Source organism: Megascapheus bottae, chromosome 25, assembly GCF_031878675.1.
Source record: "Megascapheus bottae isolate mThoBot1 chromosome 25, mThoBot2.hap1, whole genome shotgun sequence".
NCBI classification, from domain to species: Eukaryota; Metazoa; Chordata; class Mammalia; order Rodentia; family Geomyidae; genus Megascapheus; species Megascapheus bottae.
This window is the reverse complement of record NC_143533.1, coordinates 7,461,982-7,477,922: the sequence shown is the minus strand read 5'-3', so window position 1 is coordinate 7,477,922 and position 15,941 is coordinate 7,461,982. Positions and strand designations below refer to the sequence as shown.

The window sequence follows — 15,941 nt, the reverse complement described above, 5'->3', positions numbered from 1 at the left end:
TTTAGAGTCCCTTGAGAAGAATTTAAACCTTAAGCTGGGATTGACAGTGACTGGATGGTGTGGTGGTACCTGCCAACCCCCAGCAAGCTGCCACAGCACTGTCAGACTGTCAGGTTGCATGAAACCTTTTGATTAGACTGATCTGTACTGGTTACAAATGTAGATACAATGAGTTTGTGTTTTCTTTGAAAATTACATTAAATTTAATAACATACAGAAAAGAATGAATAGGCTAGATGGAAAAATCTGCCTGAAGTTAGTTGCTGAATTTGCTACACACAATCCTTTTGGAACTAAATAGCTTTTAAACCCAAACCAAGTAGGCTGAAACACTTCCACTGTACCACAAGGTGGCTAAATCTAACTGTAGCTTCTTTTGAATCTATTTATTTTCTACTAAAATATCAAAATAGAACAAACTTTAAATGAGCATAGTTGGCAGTGAAAGTCTGGTGTCCAAAGAAAACAGGTTGTCTTCCTTTCTTTTACCAGCTATCATTTTTGGAGATGGATTCTTGGGCTAAGGACTTTGAATTTGGTTGAAGTGCTGGCTTTGTCTCTTGATTTAATCAGAGATATTTCTAAAAGCAGACTTTAACTGGGAAATTCTACCACCATGGCCCAGGGGAAGCAAGCATGGGGGAAGGGGCCCACTGAGAGCCAGGAGCTCACGTGGAGACCTGCGGGAAAGGCAGGCAGAAGGCACTAAACACATAATGAACGGCCAGTGCTTCACAGAGTCACCTATACAGGCAAAAAGAGAGAATGGGGGAGAAAGAGAAACATGGATTGGGGATAGCAAAATAATGGAACATGAAGAAGAAAAGAATAACAAAAGCAACGAGAGGGGATGCAATCCAGAGACTAGAAGAATTCATTTTGTTAAAAAAAAAAAAAAAGTGGGGTAATCAGAGACAGACAGACAGACAGACAGAAACAGGAAGAAGGGGGAGGAGGAGAAGGAGAAAGATGAAGAGGAGAAGGAAACGAAAAAGAGGAGCAGCAGGAGGAGGAAGAAGAAAGAGGTTATAAAAATCTGAGGTGAAAAAGTCATTTGATCTGATCCCATGGAACTTCTCCAGCAATACTGTTGCCTTATTTTTCCTGAGATTTATTCTAACATGTTTAGAATCTGCAGTCCATGTGTGGTTAGGAGTCCCTGATTCTTAACTGTCCTTTCTTGGGAAGTCAGATGATAAAACCACATTTATTGAGTACCTCCTGCGTACTGGCACTGACTCATTTGTTCCTCATGCTGTGTTGTAAAGATGTGTTATTTCTAGCATATTAATATGAAGGTTTCTTAAGGTCACACAACTAACAGTATTATGGAACTGACATTTGAACTCCCAAGGGGCCATGAGATGAGACATGTTTCTTTCCATTTCATTAAGGTATCCCGATCTATCTCTGCCTCCTTCTCATTAATTATGATTACTGACCCAGTCCAAGTGTTCTGGGATGTTTTTTAAAGTGATTATTCCACCTACATGCCCTTTACATGGTCTTCAGTTGGGAAAGCACCAAACATTTTACCATGGCTCCTCAGAATTGTCTCTACCTTACAGAAGAGGAGGAGATAGGTTTAACCATTAGTTTCTCACTGGAAGCTGGTGGCTTTCGCCTGTAATCCTAACTACCACAGGAGCCTGAGATCTGAAGATTTCAGTTCAAAGCCAGGCCAGGCAGGAAAGTCTGTGAGACCTTATCTCCAATAAAGCACCAAAAAGTTGGCAGGACTGTGGCTTAGACGGTAGAGCACCAGTCTTAAGTGAAAAAAAACCCTAAAGGATAGTGTCCAGAATCTAAACTTAAGCTCCACTACTAGAGTGTGCACGTGCATGCACACACACACACACACACACACACACACACACACACACACACACACAATACCCGCAACTATTTTCCTAAAATTTCATTGTCCTTTTGGGTTCTATTAACTCTAAAAAGAAAAATATTTATCTAAATTCCAGTATATTCTCTGCTGCCTGTTGTAACTTTAAAATTGGTGATTTTTCCAGCCAATACAAGCAACATTAACAACATAACACTGGTGAAACTACCAAAGGAAGCCCTTTCCATTGTTCTTATGCATTGTTTTTCTCCCCATCAGTATCACAGAATTTCAAAAAGTGCTTCTTACCCAAAGTTGCAGGGGAAAAGGTTAGGGGTGGGGCATAAACCAGTCCAGGACTATGTTTTTCCTTAATGAATATCGGAAAGAAGTATTGCTGAGTTTGTGAATAACTCGGTGACTCTCCTTCCTGGTATTTCCATAATGCTACAGAATCCCCCCACTGGTTTCCTAATGAAATGAAGTTGTAATGAAAGCCATATGGAGAAAGGCATGATGCTTACTGCGTGCGACAGCGTGGCGCAGGGCTGGGCTTCTGATTGGCTCCACAACCACCAGCAATCATCGATTCTGATCAGGATGTCGCGTTGGTGGGAAGCATAAGGGATGCTCAAAAATATTCTGTCTGTCCTTCTAGATATATAACAACATTACACATCCGTAGCCCTCCTCCTAGAGTTAGTCTTGGCCATCGGAACTTGTTTTGGCCAGTAACATATGAACAGAGTTGAGATATATTCTTGTTAGGCACCATCTTTCAGAGCCACATCCTTTTCACTGCATTGGAAACTCACGGAGACTGAGTGTTCTTAATTCAGATCCCTGAGATTAACAACAGTGATCAGAGATGCATGCCAACCCAAGGGAATAGAACATGTACTCTCATGCACTTTATACTACAACAAACAGCCAAGAACCTGGTGTTAAAAATAACCACAAGCCAATGACCAGTGGCTCATACCTGTAATCCTAGCTACTCAGGAGGTAGATCTGAGGATGGTGTTCAATGCCAATCTGGGTAAAAGAGCCCAGGAGACTCTTATCTCCAGCTAAACACCAAAAAATCTAAGCTGGAAGTGGTTCAAGTGATGGAACTCTTGCCATGAGCCAAAAAGCTCAAAGACAGCACCCACTCCCTGAGTTCAAGCCACAGGACTGGCACATTTACACACACACACACACACACACACACACACACACACACACACACATTAAATAGAACAGGAAAACATTAAAAACAATTTTAAAAAGAAAAGAAAAGTCACTATTCAGAAACATGCAATAAGACTGAATCAGACTTTTCAACAGAATCTATAAAGGGTAGAAGACAATTCGATTGAAATTTTAAACTACTGGGAAAAAAAAGAGAAAAACACTTTCAGTCAAGAATTTTGTTCCCTGAAGGGAGAAGAGTGCAATAATGTGCACAGGTCCTTAGAGTGGCATAGCTATGAACCTTCATATGGGGGTTAGATTCCAGATAATCCCTGATGCTCTTCCACCATACAGAGTTATCTGAACAAAGGGAGAAATAAAATTCTGAAATGAGAAACATTTACTAGAAGTGATTTGCAATATTAATCATAGAACCATAGAATGGTTCTGACACCTTCATGTACAATTTTCACAGAGCAAATAAGTAAAGGTAGTTTAAATGATAAATTTTTATTTCACCATAGTGAAATTTTTATTTTAACATAATTAGGGTATGTGTTATATTCATTTGAAATAATTACAATTGGCTGTAGCTTGTCTATTTACATCTTTGAAGGCTACATTTTAATTTGGACTGCTACTGCATCAAGCTTTCCTTAGCCTCATGTGGCTAAAAGCTACTCTATCAGATTGCGAAGACAATATGATATGGGCATAATGGCTCAAACCTATAATCTTAGCTACTCAGGAGGCAGAGATTGGATAATTGGGATCTGAGATCACACCCCATTTGTGTCAATAAGTCCAGACTATTGATTACACAGCTGTAATCACAGCTACACAGAAGGCAGGAACAGACTCTGAATACAGCTATGGACAAAAAAAAGGATACTCGGGGTCCGGAATTTGGCCTCGTGGTAGAGCGCTTGCCTAGCATGCATGAAGACCTGGGTTTGATTCCTCGGTACCACATACATAGAAAAAGCCAGAAATGGTGCTGTGACTCAAGTAGCCGAGTGCTAGCCTTGAGGAAAATGCCCAAGGACAGTGTTCAGGCCCTGAGTTCAAGCCCCAGGACTGGCAAAAAAAAAAAGATACCCAACCTTTTCTTACTAAAAAAGTTAAAAAGGGGGGGATGGGACCTGGTTTAAGTGGTAGAACACCTTTTAACTGGCCCTGAGTTCAAATCCCAAATCACAGTGGTGTAAAGAAATAATGAGAGGAGGCTAAGGGAAGGAGGGAGGGAGGGAGGGAGAGAGAGAGAGGGAGGAAAGAAATGAGGGAGGGAGTGAGGGAGGAACTTAAAGACATATTTGGCAATGGTTCTCAACCTTGGCTATTCATTTGGATGCCCTTAATGGGGATGGATACCTACACATCAAGTTAGTGAGAGGTAGTGAAGCACTCGTGCCAAATACAAGATTTAAGAAAGCACACACAAAAGAACTTAGTAATAAATAAACAGCATTCAACACTTTAAAAAATCTACCATTAATGAAATACCAGGACTTCATAAAAACAGGATCTGATTGCTCTATCCCCAGTTCCAACATGACACCATGCTCAGGGCCCAGTCTAGACCATATAAACCAGTATTTCTGGAAGTGGAACCCAGTGTTTTCTTTGTGTGTGTGTGTGTGTGTGTGTGTGTGTGTGTGTGTGTGTGTGTGTGTGTGTACCAATCCTTGAGCCTAAAGGCTTGGATTTAAGATTGGGCCCTGTCCTTGAGCTTTTTTTCCTCAAGAGTTGCACTCTACCACTTGAGCCACACATCCACTTCCAGCTTTTTGGTGGTTTATTGAAGCTTAGAGCCTCACAGACTTTTCTGTAAAACTGGCTTTACACCACAATCCTCAGATTTCAGCCTTGTAAGTAGCTAGGATTACAGGAGTGAGCCACTGGCATTCTGTTTTTAAAGCCTCCAGAGAGTTCTAATATGCAGAGGTTGCATATTAGGGCCTTAGTTCTGTCCCAGTGACTGCTCTAATCTAGGAGGGAGTTAACCACTACCATCATAGAATTGTGCCATGATTTCTCTTACCAAAATCTCCAACTTATATATAGCTCTCCATTTTGGACTTCCAGTAATGGGGAGTTCACAACTTTACAGATGAGTCTATTACTGGAAAACTTTATGGCAACTTTTTGTTTATTCAGAGATAACAAAATATCATTTTCAAAACAATGCAAAGCCATATCTCATACATAAACATAAAAATAAATATGTTTGAGAGTTTACTTAATAAAGGGAATTAAGGAGATATTATCACCAGTGCAAAAGAGAATCTAAAAATCATTTTTATAAATCAGTAATATTGAAAAAGCCAGGCATTGGTGGTCTATGACTGTAATCCTACCTATCCAGGAGGCTGAGATCTGGTTTGAAACCATCCTAGGCAATGAAGTCTGTGAGACTCTCATCTCCAAATAACCACCAAAAAGCCAGAAGTAGAGCTGGAGTTCTAGTGGTAGAGCATTAGTCTCGAGCAAAAGTTCTAGTAGTAGAGCATTAGTCTCGAGCAAAAGTTCTAGTAGTAGAGCATTAGTCTCGAGCAAAAATAGCCCACGCCCTGAGTTCAAGCCTCAAGACTGGCACAAAAAAAAGAGAGCAGGGAATCAAGGGAGAGAACAACTGAACCTCCAGCAAACTGAGCAGAAGGTGTCTGTCCATCTGCTCCCAATACATACAGACATACAGAGTTGTTCAATATGAATCTCAGAATCCATTGATGAGGCTGTAGGGTGTGCTAGAAACAACATCTGATATTCCATCTAAGTACAAATTACTTTTTACTACTTTTTAACCAGTTGCTCTTGACAACAGAGTTTTCAGTTTTATATTGAAGGTTCTCCCCAGAAGTGAGTTAAAAAGTAGATTCCCAGCAAAGAGTTATGAATGTCGATGGCACCATTAAAACATCTCTAACAAACAGATGATTCTGGTGCAGGTGCTCTGAGGATCATACTAAAAAACACTATTCTAGTCCAGGAACTGGCGGCTCATATCTGTAATCCTACCTACTCAGGAAACTGAGATCACAGTACAAAACCAGCAAAGTCTGTGAGTTTCTTATCTCTAATTAATCACCAAAAAGCCAGAGTGGAGGTATAGTTCAAATAGCAGAGTGTCATCCTTGAGCAAAAAAAAAAAAAAAAAAGCTCAGGGTCAGTGCTCAAGTCAAGCCCTGGGTTCAAACCCAGGCACTGACACACAGCCATAGAAAAAAACAACAAAAAATTAACAAGCCTCCTCTGTGCTTCAGAGTCCATAAACATAAGTCACTGTGAAGGGAGCTATAGTTTGCAATTCAAATCAGTCTTAAATATATTTCCTTTCCTTTCTAGGTAATATGCTATTTCTTTTCTCCCCTCTCAACTTTTGCAGGACAGAAAAGGAACTGTGTTTGTCCTATATGAACACGTGAAGAGAAACAAGATGGGCATGTTGTAAGTATGATGTGTATTTATGAGATAATAAGCTAAACAGATAGACTCTACAATCAGTGGAAGTCATGTTTTCTTCATGCATTTTAATCGCAATGCTGATCTATGGAAACCTGTGTTGGTGTACCTATATCTTCAGGTATTTCATACAGTGTCTTTAGATGTGTTATTTGTAATCATAATAACCAAAATTGGTAGGTAAGCGTCCATAGTTAATCTATTTTATTCAATAGCATATACATACAAAGTACAACAAATCTGCCTGATAGCCATGTTAGATGTTCCAGTTGAGGAAAGCCTGTTACCATTCTGGCATGGTTAGAAAAGTGCTCTAATGACTTGGAAAGCTGTTCCTCCCCTGGGAGGTAGAGTCAGACCCAGCGCCAGCCAGAACACAGTCTCCTCATGCTGTTTACATGAAATAATCCAGCAAAATATAGAGTAATATATAGAGATGTATATATGTCATAAGTGAAATGAAATATCCCTGGACTCCTAAACTAAAAATCCTGGATCTACTACATACTGACCCTGTGATGAGGAAACACAAATTTAAATTTCTTTTTCTTTTTCCATTCCTGGCTTGAACTCCGGGCCTGGGCACTATTCCTGAGCTTCTTTTTGCTCAAGGCTAGCACTCTACCACTTGAGCCACAGCACTACTTCCAGATTTGTCTATGTGGTACTGAGGAATTGAACCCAGTGCGTAATGCATGCGAGGCAAGCACTCTATCACTAAGCCACATTCCCAGCCTGAAAGCCAAATTTCTGTTCGAAATTACTAACTCTGAAGTTGTCTCTATCTTATTAGTTTCTTGAAAGCAGAGACTCTACTGTTTAGCAGCTCCAAGTGGCATGCTCTGCCTGTATTTGGGGAAGGTTTATCTCAAAAAGTTCAGAAGCACTAATGTGGTCCAATTCCTTTATTTCAGAGGGAAAACAAATAAGGAAGGCCCAGAAAGCTTAAGTAGATTCCCAAAAGTCAATCAGTGGCAGGACCAAGAGCTATTACTTGTTTTGGGGAGTGAGAAACATTTAGTCAGTGCCACCCTGATCTAAAAATTCACCTGGATTATTCCAGACTGAGTTGAACCTTAGATTTAAGGGAAATTACTTCAAGAACTATGAAAAAGCCCCAAATTTGGAGGAAGGCTGTTTGTTTGCTTTTGTTTTTCATCATGTTTTCTTATAGCTGCCTTAAGGAGCAGCTCTTTATAGTCACTCCCTGAGGATAGAACAATTATTTAAAAAAAATCCATTGGCTTCACCTTTTATGTTCCTTTGACAAAGAAAGTTTAAAAAAATAGCTAGGAAAAATACTTTGGAGTATCCAAATTAAAACATGAAATATCTAGGTGCCAGTGGCTCATGCTTGTAATCCTAGCAACTTAGGAGGCTGAGATCTGAGGATCACAGTTCAAAGACAACCAGGGCAGGAAAGTTCGTGAGATTCTAACTCCAATTAGCCACCACCATAAAGAAATCTGTTAGCGGAGCTGTGGTTCAAGTGATATGTGTGCCAGCCCTGAGCACAGAAACACAGGAACAGCTTTGAGTTTTAACCCCAGGACTGGCACAAAAGGAGAGAGGGAGAGAGGGAGGGAGAGAGGGAGGGAGAGAGGGAGGGAGGGAGAGAGAATTAGGAGTATTCCAGTGTTCACCAGTCATTTTGTCATGCCACAAGATTGTTTGTCTCGAAGTCTTTCTGAGAGTAGGGGTTCAGCTGCATACAGACAGTTGTTCAGAAATGGGGTTCTCTGTCATTAAACCTGAGCAAGATATGCTCATAAGTGACAGGAATTTCTTGTCTACATAAAACAGAAAATAAAAATCCCAGACCAAATTCTCCAGAGTCCAGAGCTACAAATGTGGAGAAAGAAATGAATGACAAAGCATGGATGACACTTAACAATTCTCTTCGAGGAACTTAGAAAAAATACAGAGAATCTCACTGTCTTGGCTCAGAAGTAGGCTATTTTGCAAAGAAATGACTGAACCCATTGCTTTCTTCTGCTGTTGATTAATAAAAAATATTTATTACGCAAATCCTTTTTGTTGACAAGTTAAAATGGAGCCTCATCTTTCATATCTCCCTGAAGATTGCCACCTTGTGAGATTGAAAATACTCATTAAATTCCATCAGCAGCCGCACAAATGAGAGGGCGAATTGTTTTTAAGCCTGTAAGGGGACTCATTGGTAAACTCATTTGTTTGGATATCATTAACAGAACAATCGGTGTGGATCTCCAGGGATCCCTCATGACCTTTGCCCGCAATCTCTTCATCATCCATCAAGAGATATCAGTACCTAATATGCAAGGCGAGACCAATTTTAAGGTGAGGTGTTAATTAACTAACGATTCTGGTTAATTTCTATACAAGGGCTGAAAATACCTCATGCTGTATTGTAAACAAGTGCTAAACCATCGTTCCTTTTTCTTTCTTTCTTTCTTTCTTTTCTTTTTTTTTTTAATTCTAAGCAGCACTTATTTTACAATGTGCAGGGTCAATTTTATGAGGTCCCCACTAAACCCGTTAGTTAAATTGAATAGTTTGAAACTTTTTCTTTGAAATAGAGGAAACTTGTTTTTAACTCACTGCCATGTTCAAACCCCAAGCTTGAGAGACAAGAGAGCTTTCTGATGTTGGAAGTGAAACTGCAATGTCACCATGGAACCAACACAGAGACTGTCACAACCAAAATTTGTGAATGTAACCTATCTATATTTCACATCATAGACTGCCTGCCTAGTGACTCCTGGGGAGTCTCCGTGGCTAGAAACACAGAAGATCTAAGGCTCAAGAGGGGCAATGTGTGCTAAGAAGCAGGGGAAAATGCCAGCATGGGTGTGTGTCATGCACTCCATCCCATTTCTCCAAGTATAGACAGGTGTTCCACCCCTTGAGCCACACTTCCCATTTTTATTTTGTCAGTTGTGGGCCTTGAACTCTGGGCCTGGGCACTGTCCCTGAGCTCTTCAGCTCAAGGTGAGTGCTCTACCACTTTGTACCACAGCATCACTTCTGGTTTTCTGGGGGTTCATTGGAGATAAGAGTCTCGTGAACTCTCCTGACCAGGCTGGCTTTGAGTTGCAGTCTTCCAGTCTCAGCCTACTGAGTAGCTAGGAGAACAGACATGAGCTACCAGCACTCCACTTTGAACCTTTACTGTTGTTGTTGTTGTTGTTATTGATAGGGCTGGCCTCAAACTATATCCTCCCAAACTCAGCCTCCTGTTGCACTCAGCTTCACATTTTTGAAGCCTCCATTATGACCTCTAAAGATGTTCAGTCCTGCCAAGTGCCAGTGATTCATGTCTATAATTCTAGCTACTCAAGAGCTAAGAAACACCATATCCAAAATAACCAACAAAAAATCTGGGCTGGAGGCATAGCTCAAGTGGTAGAGAACCAAGTGAACAAGTTTGAGCCCCTGAATCCAAATCCTCAAATCATGGGGGAAAAAAAAAAAATCAGTGAATCCCGTTGTGTGTAATTCTAGAACACAAGGATGGGCCACATATGGATGTGTGTGTGTGTGTGTGTGTGTGTGTGTGTGTGTGTGTGTGTATCCTGTGGCTTGAACTCAGGGCCTGGGCATTGCCCCTGAGCTTTTGTGTGCAAGGCTAGTGCTCTACCACTTGAGACACAGCTCTGTTTCTGGCTTTTTTACTGGATAATTAGAGATAAGTAAGAATCACATGTATTTTCTTCTCTGGGCTGATTTTAACTGCAATCCTCAGATCTCAGCCTCCTGACTGGCTAGGGTTACAGATGTGAACCACAAGCACCCAGCAATGCATGGGACTTTTTGACATACTGGCTGAACAGAGCTGGTGGCTTGGTATTGATCAAGTATAGATTTGATTCCCAGCATTCTCTTCATCATGCTTGATTAAGGCAAGTAACTGAAAGGACTCAACTAGACATCACATATATAGTTTTTCATCTGAAACAGAAAACCCAGCAAAAGCTTGATTAAAGAAAACATAATTTTATTATTCCTATTTTTTGTCATGGGGTTTAAACTCTGAGCCTGGACACTGTCCCTGAGATCCTCAGATCTCAGTCTCCTGAGTAGCTAGGATTACAGGTGCGAGCCACCAGTGCTTGGCTTCTATTACATTTTTGACTTAAACTAGTGATCTGACTTGCTGGGAGAATGATCATTGTTTTTCCTTCAGTGGGACTGAGAAAGCTCAATTCAAAAATGCCAGTAACAGGGCTGGGAGTTTGGCCTAGTGGCAGAGTGCTTGCCTAGCATGCACAAAGACCTGGGTTTGATTGCTCGGTACCACATACATAGAAAAAAGCCAGAAGTGGTGCTGAGGCTCAAGTGGTAGAGCTCTAGCCTTGAGAAAGTCCAAGGACAGTGCTCAGGCCCTGAGCTCAAGCCCAGGACTGGCAAAAAAAAAAAAAAAAGCTGCCTCCTTCCTCTCTCTGTGGCTTCCTGTTTTGCCCAAGTGATTTCTTTTTCTTTTTTGTCTTTTTTTTTTTTTTTGTGGTCAGTTGTAGGACTCAGTTTTGTGATCAAAGCTAATGCTCTACCACTTTGAGCCACAGCACAACTTCCAGTTTTCTGGTGGTTAATTGGAGATAAGAGTCTCACAGACCTTCCTCCCTAGGCAGGCTTTGAACCACCATCTTCAGATCTCAGCCTCCTGAGTAGCTAGGGTTATAGGCGTGGACCACCAGCATCCAGTGTGATTTCTTGAATAACTTTCTACCTTGATACCATATTGATAAGCAAGTGAATAGACCCTTGCCCTCTAGAAGACTATAGAAACAAAGCAGTGGAGAACTTGAACAGAAGAGAGAATTGATTGCAAAGGGAAAGGAAAAGGCCACATGTAAGAGTAAGTAGCAGAACCTGGAAATCAATGTGCTTTGGCTCCTGGGGAGAAAGGGGTTTGCCTTTTACCCCTTCTCCCCCTGAGTCAGATCTACCCCCAGTATCTACTGGTCACATTGATTTATGGGCATGAGTTCAACTAGGCAGGAATAGTTTGGTCCATGTTCCAGGAACTAGAGTCAGTATGCTAATAAGTACTTAATCAGGAACCGCCTGGCTGGCTTCTGAGAAGGCTGGTTGAAGAATGGCTGTCAGGGCTCAGTATGTAGAGAATCCTAATGAACCCATCAATAATCGATTACAATCTGTTAACAAGTTAAGCAAAGTTACAAGACATATGATCACTAAACAAAAATCAATTGTATTTAGATTAGAAGTGAAAAAAATCTAGAAATAAAAGGCAAATAAATTCAAATTACTATCAAAGTGGGAGTCAGTGACGAGGCACTCAAGAAGCTGAGATCTAAGGATCAAGATTTGAAGCCACCCTGAAAGAGATTTTATCTTCAATTAATTGGCAAAGAATCTAGACTGAAGGTATGGCTTGAGTGGTAGAGCACTAACTATAAGTGGAAAAACAAGAGGTCCAAAATTCATGCCCCTGTCCTGGCACACACACACATACACGTGCGTGCGCGCGCGCACACACACACACACACACACACACACACACACACACACTTACAATAGCATCAAAATGATTTAAAGATAGATAAATTTAAGAGAAGAAATATAATACTGATGCACTAAAAACTACAAGACATTGGTAAGAGGTCCAGGAGATCTAGATAAATGAGGAGACTGTCTTATGCCCACAGTAAGGAAGTCTAAATATTGCTAAGACTACATATTTCCCAAATTGATCTATATATTCAACTAACTTCCTATCAAAATCACATCTGGATTTTCATTTTTGGTAGAGTTGACAGGATGATCCTAAAATTTGTGTGGAAAAGCAAAGAACTCAAAAAAGTCCAAATCACCTTGGGGGAGGGATAACAAAGTAAAAGATTCATATTTCTCCATTTCAAAACTTGCTACAATGCTACAACCTCAAAACAATGTGGTATGGGCATAAGAATGGACATATCGACAGTTGTATAGAATGGAAAGACCAGAAAGAAATCTATATGTCATTACCTACTGATTTTCAACAAGGGTTCTAAAATTATTCTGTGGGGAAAGAATAACCTTATGATTTTTTATAAAAAGGGATAGAAGAAATGAATATTCACACCAATTATGAAGTCAGATTTCTACCTAACATACATAAAAATTAGTCAAAATGGATCATTAAATTAAATGTAAGAACTAAAACTGTAAATGTTTTATAACACTGAAGAAAGGACAGGAATTAAGTCTATCTGACATGGAATTAGCAAAGATCTCAGCTATGATACCTCACACACAAGCAGCCATTGTGAAAATAAACTGGATTCCATTAAAAAACAAAAACAAAAACCTATAAAGTGGGCCAGGACTGTGGAAGAGTGCTTGCCTAGCATGCACAAAGCCCTGACTTCAATTCCTCTGTACCACAAACACAGAAAAAGCCGAAAGTGGCATTGCGGCTTAAGTGGTAGAGCTCTAGTCTTGAGAAACCTCAGACAATGCCCAGGCCCTGAATTCAAGCCCCCAGGACTGGCAAAGAAAACAACAACAACTTTATAAAGTAAAAGGACCATCTATAGAATAGGATAAATTTTTTACAAATTATATAACTGATAAATCTCTAGTGCCCACAATATATCAAGTACTCTTAATAGGAAGAATAAGAAGACAGATAACCCAATTAAAACTTAGGCAAAGAATTTGAATAGACATTTCTTCAAAGAAGATATATACTTGGCCAATAAGAATGTGGACAAATGCTTGACATCATAAATCATTAGTAAAATGCAAATCCAAACCATAAGATACCATTCTCTCCCCCTGCCCCTCTAACACGATTATTATAGAAGAGGAAGACAATAATAAATCCTGACAAAGATAGGAAGAAAATAGAAGCTATAACCCTCATGTAAGAATGTATTAAGTTTGTGAAGTTTGTCAGTTCCTCAGAGTTAATTAGTATAAAATTATCCATCAATTCACATACAAAAGAATTTAAAACATATATTTTCCAAACACATTTCTGTTCACTAAAGCATGATTCATTATAACCAAAAAGTATAAATAACCAAATGTCTATCAACTGAGAAATACATGAATTCCGTAATATTATATGAATGATATTCTTGTGATGGAATATTGTTCAATCACAAAAGAGGGAATGGAGTACCCTTTGTATGTGCTACAGCATGAATGGACATAAGAAACCTATATTAGGTAAAAAAAAAAAAAGCCAATCACCAAAAAATACTGTATAATTCCATTTGTATGAAATGTGTAAATAATCAAATCCACAGAGATAGAAGGTAAAGTAATGGTTATAGAGGTAGAGAAATGGAGAATGACTGCTCGTGATTTATTACAAAATAAAAATTTTGGAATTATTACTATTACTATGTTGCCTAGGAATCTTTTTCCTTCCCTCCCTCCCTCCTGTCCTTCTTCCCTTTTTCCCTCCCTCCCCTCCTTCTTTCCTTCATTTCCCTCCTTCCTTTTTCTTTCCTTCTTTCTTTTCTCTCTCCTCTTCCCTCCCTCCTTTCCTTTCTTTGTTTGTTTCTTCCAATAGTAGAACTAAGGGCCAGGGTATTATCCCTGGCTTTTTCACTCAATCCATTTCTGGATTTTTGTTGATTAATTTGAGATGAGTGTCACAGACTTTTCTGCCTGGGCTGGCTTTGAACTATATTCCTCAGATATCAACCTCCTACGTAGCTAGGATTATGTTTCTAAACTCCATTCGATTGCCCACATAAAAAGGTGTTATGTGAATTATTGATGAATGGAAACTAAGATAACAAGATGTCTTCTTTCGTCTCAGAAACTAATAGAAACAAACATCCCCATCAGTAGATTTGGTCCTCATTTTAAGATGTCTCAAATTATGTGGTGAAGAACTTATTCATTTTGTTTTGTTTCTAACCTATCAGGGATCTAAACACTTTTGCAAAGTACAATAAAATTAAATTCATAGAAAAATGAAATATAAGAGCTGGGAATGTGGCTTAGTGATCAAGTGCTTGCCTAGCATACCTGAAGCCCAGGGTTCTATTCCTCTAGTACTACATAAACAGAAAAACCAGAAGCGGTGGAGTACTAGCCTTGAGCCAAAAAAGCTCAGGGACAGTGTCCACACTCTGAGTTCAAGCCCCAGGACAGCAGAAAGAAGAGGGGAGGAGAGGAAAGGAAAGAGAGGAGGGGGGATTGAAGATGCACAAAATAGAAGCCTAATGCTTTTTAGCATTAAGCTTCATAGATATACAAATTCTAAGATGGTTTCCAAATGATTTCTTTTAATATGTTTTGTCACTTCAGCAAGAGTGGTAACCAATAATTTATAGATGGCAACTCAGTCAGTGAAACTTACTGTGAGTAGAACTTACATATACCAATGCCTAATGAACTCTAATAAGAGCCATGAATGCTTGGGGAGTGGAGGTGGTAAGAGACCTTGAAATAACGAGTATTGTTTTTGTTATTTACAGACCATAATTAATGATGTTGAAACCATCATAGGAGTAACAGAAGAAAACAAAATAAGATTTGAAGAGCTAAAGTCCAAAGATGTTAAGAAAACATGCCGAACTTGATAACTAATCCTGAAATAGCTTTCAATTTTAGATACCAGTTTAGAGCAAGAAAGAGCAAGATTTCTCTTGCTTTTTGGAATAAAAGTGGGGGAAATTAGTTTGTTGTGTTTGCTAAGAGGTGAATCCAGATGGATTGTATTACATTGTAATATTCCTTCTTAAATGTATTAATTAAGAGATCGTATGTTACTCATTAAATCAAAACCTAATGGTGTTTTTACTTGAGAATGCCAACCACTGTCTTCCTCTTTTCAAGGAAAAGATAATGTGACAGTAAAAGAAAAATGTCACAAGTCTCAGTAACACTTGTTCTATAAAATATTCTCCTGTTCCAAAGAATAATTAACTCCTGCATTTAAAATATTTAAAGCATAGCCATTGCTATTTGGCAAAATACAAATGTCTTATTTTTCCCCCAAAGAAAACTATGTAAACATTTAGTTCATATACTTGAACTAAATGCTTCAACTCAGGGCCTGGGCACTATCACTTAGCTTTTTGCTCAAAGCTAGCCCTTTACTACTTGAGCCATAACTCCATTTATGGCATTTTGGCTGTTAATTGGAGGTCAGAGTCTCATGGACTTTTCTGCCTGAGCTAGCTTCAAACCACAATCTTTAAATCTCTCCTGAGTAACTAGGATTCCAGGTGTGAGCCACAGGTGCCCAAACTACTGCATGGATTTTGAAAGGTGATTATCATTCACTGTACTTTCATTGTACTGTTTGCTATTATCGCCATTCTTCAAGTAGGAAAAGCCAACATCTAGTTAGCATCCGAATGTGTCTAGGTGGCAGTGTCTGCTCTTAGTGTAGGATACAGTGCAATCAAGCCCTCTAGCTTCAATGAACATTGTATTCTCCAGTTCTCCATTTAAGCCAATATAGGATTGTCACAAGCTGAACTCAACAGTATCTTTTACGAGGCATTTTTTT

At 39.5% G+C, this 15,941-nt stretch overlaps 1 protein-coding gene across 8 annotated transcripts in view; it reads left to right on the top strand.

Annotated features, from left to right (window-relative positions):
• Nucleotides 1-15,225, top strand: part of Iqch (IQ motif containing H) — a 206,450-nt gene extending 191,225 nt beyond the window's left edge. For 5 of the 8 annotated variants that reach the window (XM_090358132.1, XM_090358133.1, XM_090358129.1 and 2 more), the window contains 3 exons: nt 6,399-6,460; nt 8,686-8,794; nt 14,902-15,224. In XM_090358132.1, the coding sequence (XP_090214258.1) occupies nt 6,399-6,460; nt 8,686-8,794; nt 14,902-15,006 (276 nt within the window). In that variant the 3' untranslated portion in view covers nt 15,007-15,224. Of the gene's footprint in view, nt 1-6,398; nt 6,461-8,278; nt 8,347-8,685; nt 8,795-14,901 lie in introns of those variants that run through there. The other 3 variants (XM_090358130.1, XM_090358136.1, XM_090358131.1) reach the window with 3 other exon arrangements.
• Nucleotides 15,226-15,941: the final 716 nt, after the last annotated feature.